The 24,474-nt window shown below is 40.9% G+C and overlaps 1 protein-coding gene across 3 annotated transcripts; it reads right to left on the reverse strand.

Annotated features, from left to right (window-relative positions):
* Nucleotides 1-118: 118 nt before the first annotated feature.
* Nucleotides 119-24,418, reverse strand: LOC133507281 (phosphatidate phosphatase LPIN3-like). Of its 3 annotated transcripts, none has more exons than XM_061832167.1 (20): nt 24,101-24,418; nt 16,041-16,214; nt 15,857-15,952; nt 12,398-12,663; nt 11,958-12,059; nt 11,762-11,873; nt 10,998-11,679; nt 10,800-10,893; nt 8,515-8,696; nt 8,336-8,429; nt 8,185-8,254; nt 7,693-7,785; nt 7,552-7,610; nt 5,391-5,541; nt 4,327-4,475; nt 4,156-4,242; nt 3,887-4,039; nt 2,337-2,451; nt 1,351-1,454; nt 119-1,265 (listed from the first exon to the last, which is right to left on the reverse strand). In XM_061832167.1, exons 2-20 carry the CDS (start codon nt 16,068-16,070, stop codon nt 1,121-1,123), a joined length of 2,784 nt encoding a protein of 927 aa, XP_061688151.1. In that variant the 5' UTR covers nt 16,071-16,214; nt 24,101-24,418; the 3' UTR covers nt 119-1,120. The 3 variants fall into 3 exon arrangements, with proteins under 3 accessions (XP_061688151.1, XP_061688149.1, XP_061688150.1); XM_061832165.1 differs by having other exon boundaries at nt 16,041-16,241; XM_061832166.1 differs by lacking the exon at nt 24,101-24,418 and adding an exon at nt 23,787-24,071 and having other exon boundaries at nt 16,041-16,241.
* Nucleotides 24,419-24,474: the final 56 nt, after the last annotated feature.

Genomic DNA, 24,474 nt, shown 5'->3' on the forward strand with positions numbered 1-24,474 from the left:
GCACAAAAAATAAACATGTCCCAATAGTCACCGATTTATCATAAAACAGATCTTTCATTCAAACAGATTCGTGTTTGTGTCCGCATTTGGTTTTGAAAACTGCACATTGTACCACCTCTAATGAATTCTACTTTTATTTATCATGAAAAGTACCCAACAACAACAAATAAGTTTCATAAAAACAATCTTATAAATCATTACAGTTTATATCGCTTCTCGGGTCAGAGGATTTAATAAGTCACTTAAAAGCATCTCCCTCATTCACAGTGTACGGACATTTCTGAAGGTGGTAATGCAGTAACTAGGAAGGAAGAAGTGAAATGTATCATTTGTTAACTTTCTATACCAGTCATTCTATATTAAATCATTTATATCATCATTTCCAGGATCACTGCAATCCTGAATTATACAATATGCGCAGACTTAACAAGGAATTCTCGTATACAAATCCTTTGTACCTTGGCAAAAGTAGAACAATTAAGTCAGAATAGACATAAATGCTCATAATATATATATATATCTATATATCTATATAGATATATATATAGTAGATGCCAAAACACAAAACATACAACTCCACGGCCAAGCATGTATGAATAAAATTCTCCCAACCACATACACTTTTTGCGTAGACTAGAGAACACTCTTGACTCTTTACTACGTCACTGGTCTGGGCTTCAGATGTTCCCACGACAAATTAAAAAAATAAAATCAAACAACACAAAACAGAAGCAATCGTAGCTACAAATTTGGGATTTGCATGATTTTCGGCCCATGCTTTGAGCTGATATGTGTGACAATGTTATAGGTGCCATGCACAAATACAAATGTCAATGCCAATAGTAACAGTAACTTGCATATTTACACTTAGCCATGCATTGATTGTCGGCAACGTTGTATTTGAGCATGAGTAAGTTCGAGTAGTGTAATTAATGCTTTACGCACTGACTTGGTTTAGCTATCAATTAATGGAAAACATCGCTGTAAAACATCTCAGTAACACCACAGTGAATTCAATCAAAGGCAGTTAATCGGCTGCGGAAAACGTGTTGCAACACGCTGTAAATATAAATATTAAGGCAGACAATAGTTTTGTTTGCAGAGCATAAGGATGGTGTGTCTACAGTAGTGTGTTCAGGTCCAGTTCTGGCAGTGGGTCCTTCCAATAGGTGACACTGCTGAACTCGGGACACAAAAAAGCAGAAGAGCCGCTGTCGTCAACCTCTGGGAAGAAATGCTCTACTAATTCACCCAGGTGGGTATATCTGCACCACAGACAATAGCAGCAATCAGGGATGGGATGCTCCCTGGTATTTCCAACAAATGCTGTCGAAAACAGTGAAAACTTACGAGGACTTGTTTCCTTTGGTCATCTCTTGCATCAGCTCTCCTTTTGGATTGACAGTAAATATCCTGGTGTTTAGCACTCCCACCTGCGCGTAGGCGTAAGCATCCTGCAAAACAACGGGCAATACGATTACTCTCCAACAAGTATTCAGTATCACTTTGAAATATAAATATAAAAAGCGCAAAATATTCACCATTCGTCCACTTAAATAAACTTCAATAATTAACGTTATTAAAATGACTGACTGTTACAAGAGTATTTTCTTTTCTTTTTAGGCAGCATGGTGGTTGAGTGGTTACCACATCTTCAGTATAAATGTGAGCCTTAATGGGTTGTCTTTTAATGGGTTGTCCTGCAATTGAGGAAATTTAGAGAAAAATATGTAACATTGGGATAAAAATCCAATCGCAATTTTAAAATGCCTGCCCAATAATCTGTAAATCATTCCTCTGTATGCACTTGATGCCACTGGCCTTGCATATTCTTAATATTTGTATAATTTGTATGTTAAAGAACAACTTTAGCATCCAAATTGAGATGTTACTTACACTTTAGTCAAATAAAGTCTAAATGAATTTGCCAATAATGCTTCTTCATTGTTGATTATATCCATACTTAATCTAACTTAATATCTTTACATGAAACAAAAGACATTTTCAGGAAACTTCAGGTGCACTGTCCAGTATCCAGGTATTTATTTCAGAGTTGCACGGGTAAAATTTTTTATTTAAAGTGACTGAATCAATTTCAAACTACTGAATCGTTTCAGATGGAATCGTGCTAGATGAACCAACATTGTTTCTGATCTGAATCGGTAACAACAAACCGTGATACGAATCCAGTCATTCTTAAATTGATACACCCCTACTAGCCACTACCTTCTACATTTTTCTCACATCATTTCAGGATGAAGGAACAGCAAAAATTGTGACACTGGTGGAGCTCAATTGCTTCTGATGAATTACTGAGAATGTGCAGGGGCGCATACATTGGTCCTGTTGCCAAAGGCTGCGTAGAAAGGCTGTCTCTTGGGGTTGAATAGGTCTCTGATGTCGCTGAGACAGGCAATTTTAAACACCTCTGGCTTCTTCTCAATCACCTCCCTGCATAATAGAGAAGACATACATAATGAACAGTTAAGAGGAATGATTTAACTTGCAATAGAAGAAGAAATTTTGCAAGGTGGACCAAAAAACTTCAGAATTGTACAGTCTGAAAACGTTATTTATAGTGTCATGATGTTTTGGTTTTTTTTTTAAATAGTGCTTGCCCTCATTATGAACGTGGGTGAGCGGGACATGGGCGAGAGGGAGCCTATCCTAGCTGCGTCGGGCGAGAAGGTTTTATATGCACTCACACATTTAGAGGGCTAATTGATGTTGAAGCTCCCAAACCGTTTTAAGGATAATGTTATGTTGCCTCCTATCTTTAAAATACAGAATTAGCTTTTTGTGCACTGTATTGTCTGTGCTTTCATCCTGGATCAGGCTGTGCCAAGATGGAAGTTTAAAATTAGACACCATCTCATCCTGCACTTTCTACTTTGGCTTCAGACCAGATCTTTCCCACTCGGAAAAGAGAAAATCTTGTCCATTATAAAACGCATTGATGGGCTGCACTGTACTGTAACCTTTCTAATTATGAGTGTACGTCTTTAAGAGCGGGGGTAAGGTAAACTAGGAAAAGAGGGTGTGGCGGAGCAGCGGCCGTTGTTAGAGAAAGTTCCGTGAGCTGCCCAAAAGAAACTAGTGGCTTCTTTTAATTTTTTTACAGTATGTATGTGAATTGTGCCATTGGATGTAACAACCAGTCATCCCTCACTCATTGAATCACATTGCAAAATGTCACAAAATGTCAAAAAAAAAAATTTGCACGCGCAACGCAGAATATCTGCAAGACTGAATCAGTGTTGCACAATTGCGGATGTGAGCAGTTTAGAGGGATTGGCTATGTCATTGGCTGACATAGTTTTTTTTTTGGCACGCCATTCCGCAATCGACCAAGACTGCCTCGCGATCGATCGACACATTGAGCACCCATTTTAGAATGTGAAAACTTACAAAAGATACAAAAAGGCGAGATGAACCCTTATCCTCTAATTGTAAAGGCCTCCTTATACTCCTGCGCTTGACAATGCCCGCATTGCATCACGTGACCACACACTTCCACGGTCGTCATTGTTGTCATGTTGCTCCTTGTTACGAAAAAGCAAAGTAAAAACGGCTACCAGAAATGACCAAAAAGTGCTGAGGAAACTCCACCCTGTGGCGTCCTAGCTAATACCAGCCATAGCAACACCTCTGACTTGGAGAAGAACGGCAGTACCTAAAAATGCGCAGGTGGGTTTAGCTCGAGAATAATGGCAAACGACCAGCAGGACAGCCACTGTGTCCTCACCGCCCACGGAAGTATAAAGAGGCTTTAAGGTAGTGAAGTTAACCAAATACTCTACCATGCAGCTTTGGAAAATTCCCAAAATAAACACAAATGGATCGGTACTGAGGTACCCAAAATTGTACTGAAAGTGAATCTTTGAACCTGTGCAGTGCAGAAAAGAGGCTGCTTGGGGCCAGCAGTACTGGGCCTTTAGGAAGAACAGTGCCTTTGTCGTTGACCCACTGCAGGTAATTCTTAGTGATGGCGGACATTCCTATAGCCCGCGCAGAACAATACAGGAACTTATAGCCATTTCTGCAACAACATAAACAATCATTCAGGCATGCAAATGTATGTCCAGACAACAGAAATGCGTAAAGAACATGTAATGTGTGTTATTAACAACAATACTACAAATATAGTTGACCTACTGGTGAATTCTGTGGTAAAGTTTAGCAATGTCTTTGTGTGTCCAGTCTTTGCCAAACTGTGGAAGAATATGTCCCAGAGCATCAGACCTGTTAAAAAAAATACTTTATTTAAGCACTGTTATTTTTTAAGGTGAAATACAGTACAACACTAGAAGAGACTGCTGCATTTACTTTGTTATGGTGCCGTCTATGTCTGATATAATGATGCGATCGTCCCAGTTCCACAAATAGATGGCGACCTCACAGCGACAGGTACCCTGGTATTGGGTGGTCACACTGAATATCACCTTGTTAGCTCCTTCACGCAGATGCAGGTTCTCCTGATTATAGAGTGACAATAGTAGTTCAACCTCAAAAGCAGGGGGACACACATGAACAGAACCTCAAAGATACATATGTGTCGCATAATTTACATACATACATGGGGGGGAAAAATGAAAATCATTATTATCTATATGAGATGCTCTACATCAGGTGTGTCAAACGTACGGCCTGCAGGACACATCAGGCAGTCCAACCTGGCCCATGGGCATTGTTATGCCCATCAATGAAGATTTAGTTCATTTATAAGGTAGATACAGTCTCTGATTCTTAAACTCGTGCTTTTATTTTAACACAAGGACCGTAGAACTGAAAGTACTCTGACTCATGTGACGTGCCATGGACGAAGCTGAGAGATGGAAAAAAAAAAAGAAAATTGGTGCGGTGATGGTTGTCCGGATGGAAGAGGGCACGCCGCCAATCCATATGCAGAAAGAGATTTGTGCAACTCCTGCAGGAGCAATGACAACATGCATCATGTCATGTATTGTTTAAGTGATTTCACGTGCAAAAGTGCAGTTAAAAACAAGTTTGTGAAATTAAATGTTTATTGAGGCTCAAATAAAATGGTTGGATGACATCAGACAAGAAAATCATGCAAGTGACTCGCTGTTGCGTTGACCTCATGACAGGGAAAAGACAGTCAATTCTTTAGTTACATGTTGCATAATTTGTTGCATAATTAGGTCTATAAAATACCTGCCCACCCATCAAGTGTGAATTCGAACAACCAACCAAATCCTTTGCTATCAGTCTGTTTCTAAAAATGGCCGTGAGCGAGCGGTTTTCCATTTTGGCCACACTGTATCACATCAGTGGGGCTAATCTACACAATAACCATTCCCACACACAGTTTGTACGACAATGACTTCACAGCTCGGCTGGGCAAAGTTCCAAGGCATGTTTATACTCACTATCTGTTCAGATGTCAGGCGAAGTGATTTGCGGTACATCTGAGTGAGACACTGAGTAGTACGAAGTGGGTCTGTTGACAAGCTTGAGGTAATAGCGGCTTTTTGAGCAACTGCTGCCATCACATCACTCCCCGCATCCTCTAGTGTGGTTCTGAGGACAAAACATACATGCACCAAATGTCGTTGGGCCCATGATGGAACTGCACAGCATCATACTTGGATGTTGCAAATAAAGCTCGTGCACGTGACGTCACCATTTTCACAGCGCCATATTGCCGGTCAAAAAGAGGTGCTCAACAGTGTGGGGGACATTGAACCGGAGCAGAATATTCACAATGCCTGAGACTTGTTGTGCTGTTGGTTGTTACAACAGACAAGACAGATATTCAAAGAGATCATTCAATGGAATACCAGCTGAAAAGACGAGAAAAGATCGATGGATTTTGGCAATTAAACGTGATGGACGGAACCCAACCAAATACTGTGTAGCGATCACTACATTTCAGGTAGGAATTATTCTTCTCAATCTCAAATTCCCAAGAAGTATTTATAATGCCAAATTGGCTCTTTTGAGAACAATGAATTTAAAAAAAAAAAAAAACAACAGTCATCTCCAACGTACACAGAAGTGTATTGCAGTCACACGTTAAACTTCGCTAAACCTCTCCCTGACAGATGTTTCTTTTTTTTTTTAATATGCATTGTTCTCAAATGAGTCCAATGCGTATTAAAAAAAGAAAATAAATCGTCGGTCACACAGAGGTTTATGTAGGTTAACGTGCGGTCGCAACACGCTTCTGTTGTGTATGGGGTCTGAAGCCTATCCCAGCGGTTGATTTTCGTTTTTTAAATACGCATTAGTCATTTGAGAACAATGCATATTAAAAAAAAATTAATAAAGTCTGTCACGGAGAGGTTTACCGAAGTTTAACGTGTAGTGGCAACACACTTCGCATACTGAGGAGCAGACTCCTTTTTTTTTTTTTTAATGCATTGTTCTCAAACAACCTGAGCCAACTTGGCATTATGAATACTTCTTGGGAAACGCTTCGGAGGAGGCAACTCGCGTGTCGTCTTTTTTTTTTCCAATCATAGTTAGTGCGAGTTTGTGTAAAACCAGGGGTCATTTATTTAAATATTGGTATTTGTATTGAATACTAGTTCAAGAGATCGATGGATTTCGGCAAAGGTTAACGTGTAGCCGAAGACACTTCCGTGTTCATGAAGCCATCGCACCGTTGAGAACAGATCCAGCAATGAAGTATTTGTATGCGTCCAGACTTTTGTAGGCTTTCAAACTCTTCCATGTAAATCTTGACGTTTTACTCACCAGATACATGTGGAGATCCAGTTGTCCAAGACAAGCGGAAGCGGGTTAACGGTCCAATTTCTTATCGGCGAAAACACCGACTTCGGCATTAAATATGGGTCCTCAATACCAAGTGTCTCTCATTTTTCCATGTACCTTCATTTATTATCACCTTTGAAACGTTTAACGGTATCGGACAAAATTCTAGGTGTGGCGCTATAGACGTATTTCCGTGTCGTCTCCAACCGACTTAGCATTGAGCAATACTTTACTTGCACGGCAGTGTGGCCAGACACGTGACTTCGGTGACGTAGGTGCACGAGCTCTATATATGTATCCTCTCCGTCAAAGGGGAATTCCACTGGTTCGCATCTACAATGTATCCCGTAGGTCATGTACTGTGTACTCTATTTTGACAATATGATGTTAAATCCTCTCTCATTTAATAGTGTTTGAGAAGATTTTAATCGACAATTACGAATTTTCAGGGGCGCTGACATTTTCGCGAGTCACATGACCTACGTGCGTGGATCTGATGTGTTATATGGGGTTCCAAATGCTCGATTACATGGGATCGGGATGATCGGGAAGACGAAGGAATACTTCCATACACAGTGAGCGGCTGCAAACTATAACGTCAATTATTGACAGACCTTGACTGATACCTCTCCGAATACTGGGCATTAAAGGAGCACTAAAAAAAAAAAAAAAAACAGCCCTTGCATTCGATGTTATTGCAGTACCTAATATGTCCACTGATGGTATCATGTAGGTTTAGCTGGATTTAAAAATATAATACATAATTCTAAATATTAATGTGCGAAGGGGATTTTATTTTGTTAATAAACATACCTGACTGTGCTGGGATCCCCATGCAGTACCTCCTCCCCATCCTTTTTTGAAGGCTCTTGCTGAAAAACCAAGAGAGTAAATGTTCCATTGTCACTGACTTCCGTCTTTATCAATAAAGTTTTCAACACAAAAAATAGTAACCTGGCTGTTGTCCAAGTCTCGTCTCCTCCAGGAGAACCACCAGCGTCCAGACCTTTTGGGCATTTTGTCTTTCACTAGACTCTCAACTGTACTCTATGGATTGAGAACAAAATCAATGACATTAGTTCTATCATAATTTTAGACTCAATCATGAGCTTGATTAATTAAAGCCCCACACAAGGCCTTCTGTTCTGTTGGAATGGCACAAAGAAGGGATGGGGGACCAAAGTCCTTCTGTCAATATACTGACTTTGAAGGTGGTTAGAGCAGTGACATAGTTGGCACAGCTTATGTGTAAATGGAATTACTGCAATACCAGGACAGCAGTGTCTAACACTCACTTCTTTTGCTCTGTTGCATCAATTTCCATTTTTTGGGGGGCGGGGGGGGGGGGGGGGGGGGCAGATAAATGTGATATTTTGGATAAAGCCATTGTGGAACCACAGTGTAAAAGAGGCACAACTCAGATTTATATCAAACAAGCAAACCAACCTTGGGTAAATTCTTTTGGAAAGCTGTCATTGACAAGACCATTGGAGCAGCCACTGCCCAGTTATAATAGCTGATAAACATGAACAAGAACTTGAAGACAGTAGAAAATAAAAAGCATTCATGACTGAAAAAAAAAACCTGAAAATCTTACTTGGAGTTGATACATATAACTAGGTTCGGATCATCAATGATTCCTGGATTGTTGACAAAGTCATGGTATGACACAGAATGGTCTAAAAACCTCTCTGGACAAATGGCAAAACACAAATTTGACTCCTTCACGCACTGGCTGAACAGTGACAGTATCAGATCATAGTAAATCATGCTGACCTTTGGTGAGGTGGCTGGTGTCACCCACGTGTCCACAGAGGGACATGCTGACCTCTGTGGCGTAAGAGGCAGAATCTGACAGGTATTCAGTACCGCTGTCCAAGGCACCAACAGATTGCGGTGACTGACTTGCTGAGCCAGAGCCTTGCTCTGTGACAGGTGGGGAGTAACTCTCTGTTTCACTGCGGGGATAAAGCAATGTTATAGAACCACATGCCTTTAGAGGAACCTGACAGAAAACTGATACAGCTATTGGAAATTAAATATTACCTAAACTCACAATTGTGGAGCAGCAATTGAAAGACTTATTTATTCAACAGTTTCAAAAAAGTGAAAATTGCAAAGCAAATACTGAGCGAAGCAGTCGACTCCAAAGAGTGAGATCTGATGATGATGTATTTCATATTTCTTCATACAAAGGCAAGTTGCACTTTTTATTTTACTCAACTGCAGATTTGGGAACCCACCTATTGGGTGGAGGCGTTTCTGTGTGCATCCAAACAATCCATCCTTCCATTCACTAGCGCTTGTGGTCACTTGAGTCACGGGTGAGCTAGAGGCTATCCGAGGTGCCTTTCAGTGGTGAGGTACGCCCCTGATTGCTGTCGCCAGCCAATTGCAGGACACATATAGAAACACAACCATTCACACTCACATTCACACCTATGGACAATTCAGAGTTTTCATTTTACCTAGCATATTTTTAAAAAACTACTCAATATGGGGAGAACCTGCAAAACTCCACACAAGACAGCCAGAACTCAAGATTTTGATCCCACGCTTCGAAATTAAGTTCCTTGAAAGAATTTGATGGACTGTGATCCCTAATATGTAGTAATAATTCTGTTTTTGCAAAAATAATAATGCCCATTTACTACTAATGACTGATGACCAGTTCAGGGTGCAGTTCACCTCTCATCCAAAATCACCTGAGACTGAATCCAGCACCCCACGGCCTTAACAAGAAAAGCAGTATCGTGAATGGGTGGATGGATAATGATCATTTGTGACACTAATATAGTAACACTAATATAAATAATACAAAGAAATTGTTAATGTTCATAGTTTAAACAGAGAAATATAATTGAAACGGCTCTCAGTATAACGCAGTGATTCTGTAACAACAATAACAAACATACCAGTATTTTCAATGTCTCCCTGAACATGTAAACTCTGTATTATTACCTCAGCTAATGAGATGATCCAGTTCCAACACGCTAACTCCACACAGAACGTTCACAGCCTAGATTCAAACCGAGAACCTCAGAACTGCGAGTCAGACGTGCTAAAGATTAGTCCGCCGTTCTGTCCATAATAATAATTAGATTATATAAATTATTATGGTATTATTATTTTTTTTTACTTTTTTTCTGCAGAACGTCTTTACTTTCTGCCCCGTATGTAGCCAATGGATGCAAGCACCAACCTTGGTTTAAAGTTCCAAGACTGAAAAAATAAGCTTTTTAAAGCAGTTTTTTTTAGCTTTTCCTTTTCCCAATAATGAGAGGAAAAAAAGCAAAAAAAAACAAAACGTTTTTTTATTTTTACAAAAGGTAACACAAACACATTAACTCATAACTCGAGATGACGAAATCTTTGAAACAAAACAAAAATGCAGAAATGCTAATGAAACACAGCATTATTAAAGTTCACGAGAAAAAAGCAATGTAAAACTATCAAATATCAAATCTCTCCGGCCGGGGAGACTCTCCCCCTGTGAGTTCTTTTCTTATCCCGAAGAACCTATCTAGTGTCACTTCTTTGGAGCCATGATTGGGGGTTAATAGTCTTCAATAGGAAGAAAAAGGCCAGTAAATGTAGCTACCGGGACAAGTCTGCGTACAGAGCCTGCGTTATGCACAATAACCAAGCGCGTCGTGGGTCAGCTAGTGTCGGGCCAAGCGCCTAATGTTATTTCCGGGTTTTTTCTGCGGCGTTGGAATTTAGGATAACAAAGTGCGTCGCGGGTCAGCTGGTCAGTCTGCACGCGTTGTTCTTTCCAGTTTTTTTTCGGCATTGTTGGAATTCACAATAACAAAGCGTGTCATGGGTCAACTGGTCGGGCCGCACGCGTGATGTTATTTCCGTGTTTTTTGGGGGGCGTTCGATTACTGGATTTTCGTTCGAAATTAGAAGCAAAAAAACTGCGAAATTTCCTTAGAAAACTGATTTGTTCGAGAATGGGGACGTTTGAGAACCGAGTATTCACTGTTTGGAAAAAATTACGAAGGGGCAAATACTTTTTCATGACACTGTATACTGACAACCAGCTTTAGTCTTTTTACCTTTTCGGGAAGTAGAGAGCTGCAACCTCAGGATCGAGTGAAGTCAGATCATCCAGGTAAATGCCTGTTGGTCCAAGATGATGATTCCGTCGGCCTTTGAAAATGAATATGTGAAATTATAAACATGTAACACGCTAATGAGAACAAACTGCATGACTAAACTCAAAATTAGTACATACACAATAGTTTGATGCTCACCCTTGTTTTTGTCTTGTTGCTCCTGCTTGGTTGTTATTTCAGAGGAGTTTGGCAACTCCTCAGCAGCAGTGCAGCTAATCTCATTCTCTTTGGCTTTAGCTTTTGGAGAAGCAGAGCCCACCACTTCATCCTCCGCCCCTCTCTCGGCACAGGGATCTATCCTATCGTCGCTTTCACTGACAAAATCACTACCATTGATGTCTTCTGGGCTGTGCTTAGTCTGCTGTGTATTCGAGGATTCTGCACAAATGATGGTTCCGTTGTTTGCAACGGTTGTGTTGATCAAAGTGTCTTGGCTTTCTTTAATTGGGTGACTGTTGTTATGAGCTTGGCCAACAGCTGCATCATTAATGACAGCAACATGGGCAATACTGACTGTACCATCTTCATTGGCAAGCCCTTCAGTGTCATCCTTCTCTGTTAATGATGTTGACGGGTCACTAAGGGTTGAACTGAAGATAAGGGGTTGATCAATGTTCAGAGGCATCGTTTGTAAGGCGTGGTTACTTAAGTCTAGAGACTGAGACCTGGGTTGTGGTCTAACCACAGTAACCCGACCCACTCTGCTACAGATGTTCACAGGGTCATTGCCTGTGTCAAATGAGTCTTGCCTCTGAATGGTGCGAAAATGGGAAGATTCAGAGTGCTGGAACTCCACTGCTGATCTTTCAGATTGACGTGGCTGTAAAGGGAAAATCAGACAAAGGAACTTTGACGTTAGTAATCTCAAAAGTGGGGCTTCTACCAAGCAAGTTCTGCCGCACCATGGGAAAGCCTCCCCAGTTCCACTGCATCAGTACCCCAGAAGACTCATGGTTTTTAACCACAAGCTCAGAGTCACTCTTGGGAGAGGATGGGCGGCTGTCGAACACAGTGCTGGGATAAGGAAGACGATAAGGACAAATAAGTGTTACTGCCTTTAGTAGGGGTCAGATAGAGAGAGAAATTCATCTATCTCACTTTTCTACAGGTGATTGGTCTCCATCTGAGTATCGATGAGTATCTTTGAGCGCCAGCTCCTCTTCAGTTGGCTCCTCAGACAGTGAGTAGTACACGGACTTACTTTAACACACAAACAACGCAAAATGACCCCAGTGTCAGAACAAACATAACACTGTTGGGTTTGCCCATCCAATTCTCTTCCATTTCTATTTTTGCATTTTGTGGCAGGGGAATTATTCTATGCTGCCTCTAACCACAAAAGAAGAAACAACTTTCTCTATCCACATTTCCTTGGCTTATGGGTTACTTCTTCACCAATTAAATTAATTAATTTAAAAAAAAAATCTCAAATTTTAATTATTTAAATTACTTTAGTACTACTTTAAGTTACATAATATTTTTTGCCACTTTTTCTGGAACAACACAATGATAAACCTAAATGTGTTTTGTTCACTAACCTAACTTTCAATGGTGTAGTCTCTTTATCTTTATTAAGAGTATCTTGTCCGCTACCATCTCCATCCCAGTCCTTATCTTTTTCTTGCTCATCTGCAGAAGAGCTGCCCTCTTCTCTGTGGTAGCTATCTGAGCGCACGCGTTTACGACGACGCCTCTTCCTGCGGGTGCCGGAACCAGAAAGGGAGGATGCATCAGTGGTATCCTCGATGTCTTCTGGGGTGTCAAGAGGAATTGGGGAAGTGCAGAGATGGGCTGGAACTTCAACCTGTAAGGAATAAAAACATTAATTAAAAGCTAGCATCTAAGAATACCCTGATTGATTAAGTCAAAATCTCAGTCTGAATTTACACTGCAGATTGAAGTGCCCAATTCTGATTTATTGGCTACAAACAATAACAATACAATTATTGAACATAAAATACTATTTAGTTGGCCTGGAGTGACTGATTTGGAGTACGACTTGTCCTTATTAGGGCTGAGCTGGAGCCTATCCCAGCTGACTTTTGGTAAGAGGCAAAATACATCCTGTATTGCTCATCAGTCATTTGCAGCAATGCTCATATTCACATGTATTGGTAATTTAGGCTCTTTAATTTTAATTTTAATTTAGGAAACCGGATCCATCGTCAGAAGAAAAAGAGGAATGCACAGAGCCTACAACTGAGTGTAGGGACTTTGAATGTTGGGACTATGACAGGAAAAGCTCAGGAGTTGGTTGACATGATGATTAGGAGAAAGGTTGATATTCTGTGCATCCAAGAGAGCAGGTGGAAAGGAAGTAAGGCTAGAAGTTTAGGAGCAGGGTTTAAATTATTCTACCACGGAGTAGATGGGAAGAGAAATGGAGTAGGGGTTATTTTTAAGGAAGAGCTGGCTAAGAATGTCTTGGAGGTGAAAAGAGTATCAGATCGAGTGATGAGACTAAAATTTGAAATTGAGGGTGTTATGTATAATGTGGTTAGCGGCTATGCCCCACAGGTAGGATGTGACCTAGAGTTGAAAGAGAAATTCTGGAAGGAACTAGATGAAGTAGTTCTGAGCATCCCAGACAGCGAGAGAGTTGTGATTGGTGCAGATTGTAATGGACATATTGGTAAAGGAAACAGGGGCGATGAAGAAGTGATGGGCAAGTACGGCATCCAGAGGGAGGGGGGACAGATGGTGGTGGACTTTGCAAAAAGGATGGAGATGGCTGTAGTAAACACTTATTTCGAGAAGAGGGAGGAACATATAGTGACCTACAAGAGCGGAGGTAGAAGCACGCCGGTGGATTATATTTTGTGCAGCCGATGTAATCTGAAGGAGGTTACTGACTGTAAAGTAGCTTTAGGCGAGAGTGTAGCTCGACAGCATAGGATGGGAGTGTGTAGGATGACTCTGGTGGTAGGTAGGAAGATTAAGAAGACAAAGGTTGAGCAGAGAATCATGTGGTGGAAGCTGAGAAAGGAAGAATGTTGTGTGGCCTTTTGGAAAGAGGTAAGACAGGCTCTCGATGGAAAGCAGAAGCTCCCGGAAGACTGGCCAACGACAGCCAAGGTAATCAGAGAGACAGGCAGGAGAGTACTTGGTGTGTCTTTTGGTAGGAAAGGGGAGAAGGAGACTTGGTGGTGGAACCCCAAAATACAAGGAGTCATACAAGGAAAGAGATTAGCAAAGAAGAAGTGGGATACTGAGAGGACTGAGGAGAGGCGAAAGGAGTACATCGAGATGCGACGTAGGGCAAAGGTAGAGGTGGCAAAGGCTAAACAAGAGGCATATGAAGACATGTACACCAGGTTGGACACGAAAGAAGGAGAAAAGGATCTCTACAGGTTGGCCAGACAGAGGGATAGAGATGGGAAGGATGTGCAGCAGGTAAGGGTGATTAAGGATAGGGATGGAAATGTGTTGACTGGTGGCGGTAGTGTGCTAAATAGATAGAAAGAATACTTTGAGAAGTTGATGAATGAAGAAAATGAGAGAGAAGGAAGAGTTGAAGAGGCAAGTGTGAAGGACCAGGAAGTGGCAATGATTACCAAGGGGGAAGTCAGAAAGGCACTACAAAGGATGAAAAATGGAAAGGCAGTTGGTCCTGATGACATACCGGTAGAGGTATGGAAGCAATTTGGAGAGATGGCTGTGGAGTTTTTGACCAACTTATTCAAAAGAATACTAGCGGGCGAAAAGATGCCTGAACAATGGAGGAAAAGTGTTCTAGTTCCCATTTTTAAGAACAAAGGGGATGTTCAGAGTTGTGGGAACTATCGAGGAATAAAGTTGATGAGCCACACAATGAAGTTATGGGAAAGAGTAGTGGAGGCTAGACTCAGGACAGAAGTAAGTATCTGCAAGCAACAGTATGGTTTCATGCCTAGAAAGAGTACCACAGATGCATTATTTGCCTTGAGGATGCTAGTGGAAAAGTACAGAGAAGGTCAGAAGGAGCTTTGTGGATGTAGAGAAGGCCTATGACAGAGTACCAAGAGAGGAACTGTGGTACTGCATGCGTAAGTCTGGTGTGGCAGAGAAGTATGTTAAAATAGTACAGGACATGTATGATGGCAGCAGAACAATGGTGAGGTGTGCCTTAGGTGTGACGAAGTAAAATAGAATATATGTGCATGAATGTGAGGGGCGGAGGAGGAAGAGTGAAGCTCCAGGGAGAAGAGATAGCGAGGGTGGACGACTTCAAATATTTAGGGTCAACAATCCAGAGCAATGGTGAGTGTGGTAAGGAAGTGAAGAAACGGGTCCAAGCAGGTTGGAACAGCTGGCGAAAGGTGTCTGGTGTGTTATGTGACAGAAGAGTATCCACCAGGATGAAGGGCAAAGTTTACAAAACAGTGGTGAGGCCGGCCATGATGTACGGATTAGAGACCGTGGCACTGAAGAAACAACAGCAAGCAGAACTGGAGGTGGCAGAAATGAAGATGCTGAGGTTCACGCTCGGAGTGACCAGGTTGGATAGGATTAGAAATGAGCTCATTAGAGGGACAGCCAAAGTTGGATGTTTTGGAGACAAGATTCGAGAGAGCAGACTTCGATGGTTTGGACATGTTCAGAGGCGAGAGAGTGAGTATATTGGCAGAAGGATGCTGAGGATGGAGCTGTCAGGCAAAAGAGCGAGAGGAAGACCAAAGAGAAGGTTTATGGATGTGGTGAGGGAAGACATGAGGGCAGTTGGGGTTAGAGAGGAAGATGCAGGAGATAGGCTAAGATGGCAAAAGATGACACGCTGTGGCGACCCCTAATGGGACAAGCAGAAAGGAAAAGAAGAAGGCTCTTCAAATAAGATAACATGCAAGTTTTTGGAATGTGAGAACAAGATCCAGGAAGCAGGAGTGAGTACACAAATTGAAACCACACAAGCATGAAGAGAACATGCAAAACTCCACACCAGAAGGCAAAAGGCGAAATTTGAACCCAGAACCTCATAACTGTTTGGCCATTTGGAAAGATATGGTGTGAATCCATCTTACCTCCAAGTTTTCATTTTCTTCAACGAAAAAAGCTTCACCGTTATCCCCTAGTTTCATGTGCAGGTCCACTGATTCTCCATTTATTTCAATGTCCACCTACACAACAGCAAACCACATCAATGAAACTAAAAGCAAACTGTCAAATGTAAGAGAATAGGGTTGAAAGGAAAAATGCTGGACTTACAACTTTCTCCTTGGAGCGAAGCACACCCATTTTGCCAAAGCGGACATGAAACGGGGAACACTGGAACGACCCATCTGGTTGTCGCACTACGATGACGTCAATCCCACCGGTGAGAGTGGCAGGGTTTAGCCCACAATACAGCTCCTTGACTGTCACATAGACGGTCTCTGCCAACTGGCCAACAATATTCATGGTTTGAGACTAGACACCAAAACCAAGGTGGGAAAATAGTGGGAACAGACGGGACACACAATGAGTCAATCTTCGGTTGTTTCACATGGCCTTCACTGATAATGCATTAAGGAAATGTCACGTGATTAACCAACATGGGTGTCTTTAAAAAAAAAAAAAGCTCAGTAATGCTGGCCCCTTAAATGGATGATACAGCAGAACTTGAACAACACAAAAATGGTACAGTTTGTGTTCAAACAAACTTTTGGACATACGTAATATATGGTAAAGGCTTCAAAAGTCAAATAAAACTTAGTTGGATTCCAAACCTTCATGTATTACATCAAATCTTGTGAAAGTTCAATTCAGAGAGTATTTAAAGGTTAGTGTAAGTTTTGTTTTTTGATCTACTTTTTATGTTTTGATAACCATAGGCAAGAACTTATTGTAACATCGGAAAAGGTCCAGGTTTTCAGTACATAAATACATAAAAAAAACCCATGCTTAGCAAGATCACTTTCCTTTACCATATCTTTATATGACAGTCACGAATGGTAAAATGATGCTGAAAACATTGTCTACAGGATTTGTAATGGTAATAAAGAGTTTGAGCCAGGAATTCATTCACTTGAAACAACTCAAACGTCAAGTCCAACTTTGAAGGTTAAACTGTCCTTCTCAACACTATTAACTTTATTAACATAATACTGATTGTGAATAGCTTTTTAAAGGACAGCTCTTGTTGGGAAGGACAATATTAACACAACCACACATTAATACCGCTAACAAAACGAAAATTGTCCCAGCCCACATTCGTTTAGCTCAGGATTCAGAATATAGGCCACATTCTTCTCAGCAAGCCACAACAGGCTTAAACAAGGTACACCACACCTTTGACAAGAGCTAATGAAATTACTTGCTTCCACTGCACTAGATTGGCATGAGCACTTTCTACCATTGTAATTCATTGGCTGCTGACTCAATTTTTGAACTTCAAATTTAACAGCATGATTGAATATTTCGATTCACAAAAAGTCAATACTGCACAGTACAGTCAAACTAGGCTTTAACAATCGGGATTTTTGGGGCCAGTCAGAGAATTTAAAACAACAATAACTGATCACACGATGGAGTAATGCGTCTATATAAATGACCTGTTCATTTACAATAAATAATGCACCGTTTTTTTATGCCAGTGAGGCATAGTGACAGAACAAAGTAATGGTATTCTATTAGATAGCTGTTAGTACATACACCAATCAATATATATACACTATATCCATCCATTTTCTTAGCCGCTTATCCTCACGAGGGTTGCAGGAGTTCTGGAGCCTATCCCAGCTGTCAACAGGCAGGGTACACCATGAACTGGTTGCCAGCCAATTGCAGGGCATATTGAGACAAACAGCCGCACTCACAATCACACCTAGGGGCAATTTTGAGTGTCCAATTAATTTTGCATGTTTTTGAGGTTTGTGGGAGGAAACTGGAGTGCCCGGAGAAAACCCACACAGGCACAGGGAGAACACGCAAACTCCACACAGGCGGGTCCGGGATTGAACCCGGGACCTCAGAACTGTTAGGCCAACGCTTTCCAGCTGAGACACCGTGCCGTCTCTATACTATATATTACTACTATATATAGTCTGACAACGAGCAACCGTGAAAGAGCACATCTGTCCGAACCTCGCATTATGTATTGTCTCTCTCCCATCTCGTCTCCCCTACGAAGCTGTCAATTATTTTAAATTAGGTTTTTGATTCTTATTAGCCATCAATTATTCACTCTTGTACGTCAAAAGACACAACGCAATGCTTAAAAACTAAACTCTGTATTTAAATATACTGGGCACGATGGCAATGTGAAGTAAATGGCTTTTGCGGAGCTGATCAATGTCGACAAATTATGACAAAGCCGATCAGCCGATACCGATCTTACCAATGAAATCGGAGGAAAGCCTAATTTAAATTACTGTGTAAGAGAACTTTAGTGTGTTGTGAGAAATCAAGGAAGCATTGGTCTTTTGCAGATGCCACACATTTTAATATCCCGATTATTTTAATTTTTTATTGTCTTTTATCTATTGTATGACTGTATTGTTCACTGATGGTGTAGTGGTACACGCGCCTGACTTTGGTGCAGGCAGTGTGGGTTCACTTCCCCACTCAGTGACGGTGTGAATGTGAGTGCTAATGGCTGTCTGTCTACAGTGAAGAAAATAAGTATGTGAACATCCTGCTATATTGCAGGTTCTCCCACTTAGAAATCATGGAGGGGTCTGAAATTTTCATCGTAGGTGCATGTGCATTGTGAGAGATGTAATCTAATGAGAAAAATCCAGAAACCACAATGCATGAATTTTTAACTATTTGTGTGATACAGGTGCAAATAAGTATTCGAACACCTGTCTATGAACTAGCATTCTGACCCTCAAAGACCTGTTAGTCCGCCTTTAAAAGTCCACCTCCACTCCATGTATTATCCTGAATCAGATGCACCTGTGTGAGGTCGTTAGCTGCATAAAGACAGCTGTCCACCCCATACAATCAGTAAGACTCAAACTTGTAACATGGCCAAGACCAAAGAGCTGTCCAAAGACACCAGAGACAAAATTGTACAACTCCACACGTCTGGAAAGGGCTACGGAGAAATTGCCAAGCAGGTTGGTGAAAAAAGTTCGGAGTCATGGGAGAAAGTTTTTTGATTAGATGAGACCAAAATTGAACTTTTTGGTCATAATTCCACTAACTGTGTTTGGAGGAAGACAAATGATAAGTTCCATCCCAAGAACACCATCCCTACTGTGAAGCATGAGGGTAGTAGCATCATGCTTTGGGGGTGTTTTTCCGTATATGGGACATGACGACTGCACTGTATTAGCTGTAGATGATGTAGATAGATGAGGATGACCGCGGCCATGTATTGTGAGATTTTGGGGAACAACCTCTTTCCCTCAGTCAGAGCATTGAAGATGGGTCGTGCCTGGGTATTTCAACCCGAAGCACACAGCCAGGAAAATCAATGAGTGGCTCCTTAAGAAGCATATCAAGGTTCTGGCGTGGCCAGCCACTCTCCAGACCTAAAGCCAATAGAAAATATTTGGAGGGAGCGACAGCTCAGAAACCTGTTTGATCTAGAGAAGATCTCTGTGGAGGAGTGGGCCACAATCCCTCCTGCAGTGTGTGCAAACATGGTGAACAACTACAGGAAACGTTTGGCCTCTGTAACAGCAAATAAAGGCTACTGTATCAAATATTAACATTGGTTTTCTCAGGTCTTCAAATACTTATTTGCAGCTGTATCACACAGAAATAATTGAAAATCATACATTGTGATTTCTGGAGTTTTCTTTTTGGATTATCTCTCTCACAGTGGACATGCACCTACGATGAAAATTTCAGACCCCTCCATGATTTCTAAGTGGGAGAACTTGCAATATAGCAGGGTGTTCAAATACTTATTTTCTTCACTGTATATGCACCATGCGACTGACTGGAGACCAGTTCAGGCTCTAGTCTTTCTTTCACCTCCCGTTAGATGGGAAGGGCTAACCAGGGTAACTTGAGGTGAAAAATGGATGGACAGATGAATGGATAGATGGATGGATATTATATGAATTAGCTTTAACCTTTTTTTTTTAATTAAAACAAGTCATCGTGTGTAGGACATTATGTAATTTCACTTACTGCAATTGGATTGAAAGTTATTCGAGGTTTACTATCGCTTTCTGATACTGGCTGCCATAATATTATTACACGAGAAAAGCTCAAAAGAGATGTTTAAGATGTTTGTTTCCTTTATTGCTGCTGGTCTTATCAGTTTTGCATTTAAACTAAATGGGGCCAGATTTCACACTTATTTATTAAGTTGTCTACACTCCAGCATCACGTCATATTTCAAAAGTTATGGTCTTACCCACAGCGAAGGATGCATGTGTTCCTTTTCACCCAGGCTGCAACTCCTTAACCTTTTCTCATCCATTCCACACCACCATTAAAGCCTCATACGTATAATTTACCCGCTCGGCCTTGGTCGCCTAGGTAACCCTTTTCTACACTCATATTACTTTACTCATAAGCTCTCAACAGTAACTTTTGGTTTTCTTTAATCATTCCAAAGTAAGACTTAAATATTTATGCCACTCACTCACACAGCTCCAGTGTACACTGACAATTTTATAGTCTGCGGGCACATCCTTTATCAATCGCAAGAGTGACACTGTGGTGTGACTCAGGGCAAAATGAGCCATTTATGAGAGAGTCCTAGCACATTCAAATGCGCTCGCTTCCTCTGTGTTGCACAACTTGACACAGCTCACATAGACAGCCACTATCCAGTTCATACTTCCTCACTGGTGCCGCACATGGCAGCCAAACCAGCAATTTCTGAGAGGCTTTCAAAGGGTATTCAAACCAGACTGGGATAGAAACACAGCACACAAAACTCAACAGTCAGTCAGTCAGTCAGTTTCTGGACCTGACTATAGCTCGCCTGGTCATGCGAACTGAGGACTCAATACAGCCGGAAGAATTCGTAGGAAAGCCAGGTCCATTTGGGAGGAAGTCAAGAAATTAACAAATAACATGGATGGTGGTGGCGCACCCTGCCCATGTCAGGGATGAGATGCTGCACCTCCCTGGTGAGATGTTCCGTGCACGTCTCACTGGGAGGAGACCCATGGGATGACCCTGGACATGCTGGAGAGACTACGTCTCAGCCGGTTTAGGAATGCCTTGGGATGCTCCCGGAAGAACTGGATGAAGTGGCTTGGGAGAGGGAAGTCTGGGCATCCCTTCTAAAGCTACTGCCCCCACGTCCCGAACTCGGATACACAGTAAAAGGAGGATGGAAGGATAATGATTTCTGCTTAATAATTTAGAGACTTTGTATAACTGCAAATTGCCCAAATCCTCTGAGGTTCTAGGTTCAAAGCCAGCCTGTGTGAGGTAACATGTTCTTCCTGTGCCTGTTTGGTACTCAGGTTTCCTCCCACATCCCAACACCATGCATGTTCCCTTAATTGAAGGGACTAACTTGTCTGTAGTTGTGAATGTATGTGAATGGCTGTTTTTTTTTCTATGTGTCCTGTGATTGGCTGGTGCCCAGTTCAGGGTTGACCCTGCTTCTTGCTCAAAAGTCAGCTGAGACAGCTGCCAGCACAATCATGACCCATGACCCAAAACACAATCACTGATTAATATTAAAGCAGTAAATAATTACATTTATGATAAAAATCAGACTGGTTAGATTTGTTTCATCAAAATAAAACATTCACAAACCTCTGACTTTTGAATAACAATTATCACTATTTTTGCTCATTTTCTGACATGTTATAGAACAAACCAGTAATTACATCATAATCAACTTGTTTTTATGCATTCTACGCATAGTGAATTTAAAATTATGTCCTGTGTTTTTAATAATGGTATAGAAATCCTCCACAAAGTTTTTTTTAACTGATTTATCAATCCACAAAATAAAAAAGGTTGTATTTTTTTAAGTCGATGCAGTGGGGCAGCAGTTGAAGTTCTTGTAGTAGTATGATTTTCTCAGACTGATTCAGATTCAAGTCAGAAAATTCTCGCTCACTCGAATCTCACAATATTTCGATTCGTGTACAGCCACAGTGACTGACTGAATTATTTACAGCTATGCTAACGAGAAACTGCCAGTATGGTGAGACCAAGATAACAATAGTCTGCTGAATTCAATGACAGTGACAGGCAATCAGAATTAGTGTAGTGCATAATGATAATGGGGACAACTATAGGGTTTCGGTTTTGGTATAAACATGCTATTAGTTCTTGTAATTCATGCATAAAACCAAATCAACCTTCACTATTTCATGCGTGATTGTTTTTTTTTAACTTCAAATTGATTTTTGAGATAAAAAACACTAAATAAAATACAGTTTATTGAACTACCAACTATTTGCAAACCTGCACCTACAAATGTTTTTTTTTTCTGTGACACCGAACATGAAACAAAAATGTACCTGTTTGCGCTTAGATGCTCTTTCTATAATACTTAACGATGCTGCCTAAACACCTTTTTCTTCTAAGGCACCATGTTAATTAGCACCAGAGTAGGAAGGGTGATGAAAGCTGGCTTGCTTGCAGCAAACAGAAGCATCAGAGTGCAGTAGAGGTACTATACGATATGTATAGTATAGGATGCATGTATGTCTATTATATGTATCTCTGATTTTAAAAAGTGATAAACTAGATAAGGGAAACTAGTAATTGGGAGTTTTATAAGTTACAAATCAGTGACATTGCAGGGTCCTTGCATTTGCAGTGGAATTATTTTTTCTCTTTGTCTTTTCCACCCATCTATGTGAATAGTGATTCCGATGACCATCACCATTTCTTCCACCACAGTTACATGAAAAAATACAAATACAGTATTGTCTGAGTATTGTTGTAAAAAAACACAACATGTTTAATTCATAGAGTGTTATTTTATGGCTCTGTCGTGGTTGAGACTCCATCTCTTGAACAACAGAAAAGCAATGTAGGTTCTCTGAGATGAGTGGGTGGGTAACAGCTATAAAGTGATCAGGTATATGACGAAATGAATATTACGATAACTACATCACTCTCAGTGATTTCAAATCATGTCATTTGCAAGCAGTTTTAGTATTTAAAGTTTTTTTCATTCAAAGGATAAATTACACCGATGTCAAATTGAAACCTTGTCACAGACAGTTTGACCATCGTTATGCAAAAACAGTACTACAAATTTATTCTGACAGAAGGGGACCTTTAAGAAGCCACCCAGTACAGATATAAACAGATCAATCCTTTAAGTCACCACAAGAGGAAAAAAAACAACAAAGGAGTTTCATAATGATGTAATTTCTTTGTTTGTAACATCTCAATTATTGTATCTTGTAATTTTGCCCCAAGCATTAGTGGGTTCTATGAAAGTAACATCCTCAGTCCATTTGAACAAACATGCTGTGCCTTAGGTTGGAAGACAAACCCAAGCAAATGACCTATTCAGTGGGAGAATTTAGTATGGTCTGATCACTGAATGAAAAACACTTTACCTATGTTATGTTTTGGTGACTATATTATACTGCAGAAATGGGGGACTTGACACCAGTGGACTCCACACACAGGTGGGGGGCAGGGATTTGAACCCCAGTCTTCAGAACTGTGAGGCCAATGCTCTACAGTTGCCCCATGCACCGTGTCAATTATAGTGCTTCTAAATAAATTAACAAACCCGACTGAGTGATTTGAGTAAAGTGGATGACACAGGAGGAATGCAAATTTAGTTGACATGACTTTCATCACTCGTCTCCATAACAAAAAAAAACCCACATTTGTTCTGATGTTTTTCAAATTACAATCACCTCGATGCAGACACTAACCAACCAACCAGACAAAACAATTTAGAGCTTATTTAGAGGGCAATAGCACTGCCCTCAGTTATTTTATTAATAACAAGATTACCCCTCTGGTGCAATCTATCTTAATGACAACTGAGTCAACCTTGTTTTTCTTTTCTATTACATACAACACAACACAAACCGCATTCACATTGTATGCAATAGGCGTTCCACTCACAGTGGACTGCACTTTGGGAGATGCTCTGTTGAAACTTTTTCAAACTATCAAACGAACCGGTCAACGATATTAAATGATACTATTCTAGATTAGACGCGTACACACGTCTGTTACTGTCATTTTGTCAGAGCTAAGTCATAATCACACTTCGCACATCTTGAAAGGAATGAGTGAGCGGCAACGTCAAACGTTACAATCCCAAACAACTATTTTTGCTCATCAGCAAACTCTAGGAATATTTAACGTTTAAATGTCGAAAATGAAAATAGAGATACTTAGTTCCACGTAGATGACGAAAGTACAAGAAAAGTCACCTTTAGGGACGATGTTCAGTTTGTGAAAGTGTTTTCCATCCTGGACACTTCCGCGTGTACAATCTCTGCACGTGACTTCAGCAGCCAATCAACACAAAGGAAAGCGATCCAGCCGACTACGCCTTTGATCGACCCCTTCTGGAATTTGGCCTCCAGGTTGGCATTACTGTATCTCAAAATAATGACAAATCTGAGAGATAAAGGGTTTTGTACCAGGACGACATAAATACCCTACCCACGAGCATGTATAATAATCTTCAGAAACACGCCATATTTTGTGATCTTGGGAGTCCTCCTCACTTTCCTGTGTAAGCCAGACAGTGACGTCATGCTTCTTTGTACTCAACTCTGTGACATGTGAGACAGCGTTGCTA

The sequence above is a fragment of the Syngnathoides biaculeatus genome, chromosome 10 (assembly GCF_019802595.1).
Source record: "Syngnathoides biaculeatus isolate LvHL_M chromosome 10, ASM1980259v1, whole genome shotgun sequence".
NCBI lineage: Eukaryota > Metazoa > Chordata > Actinopteri > Syngnathiformes > Syngnathidae > Syngnathoides > Syngnathoides biaculeatus.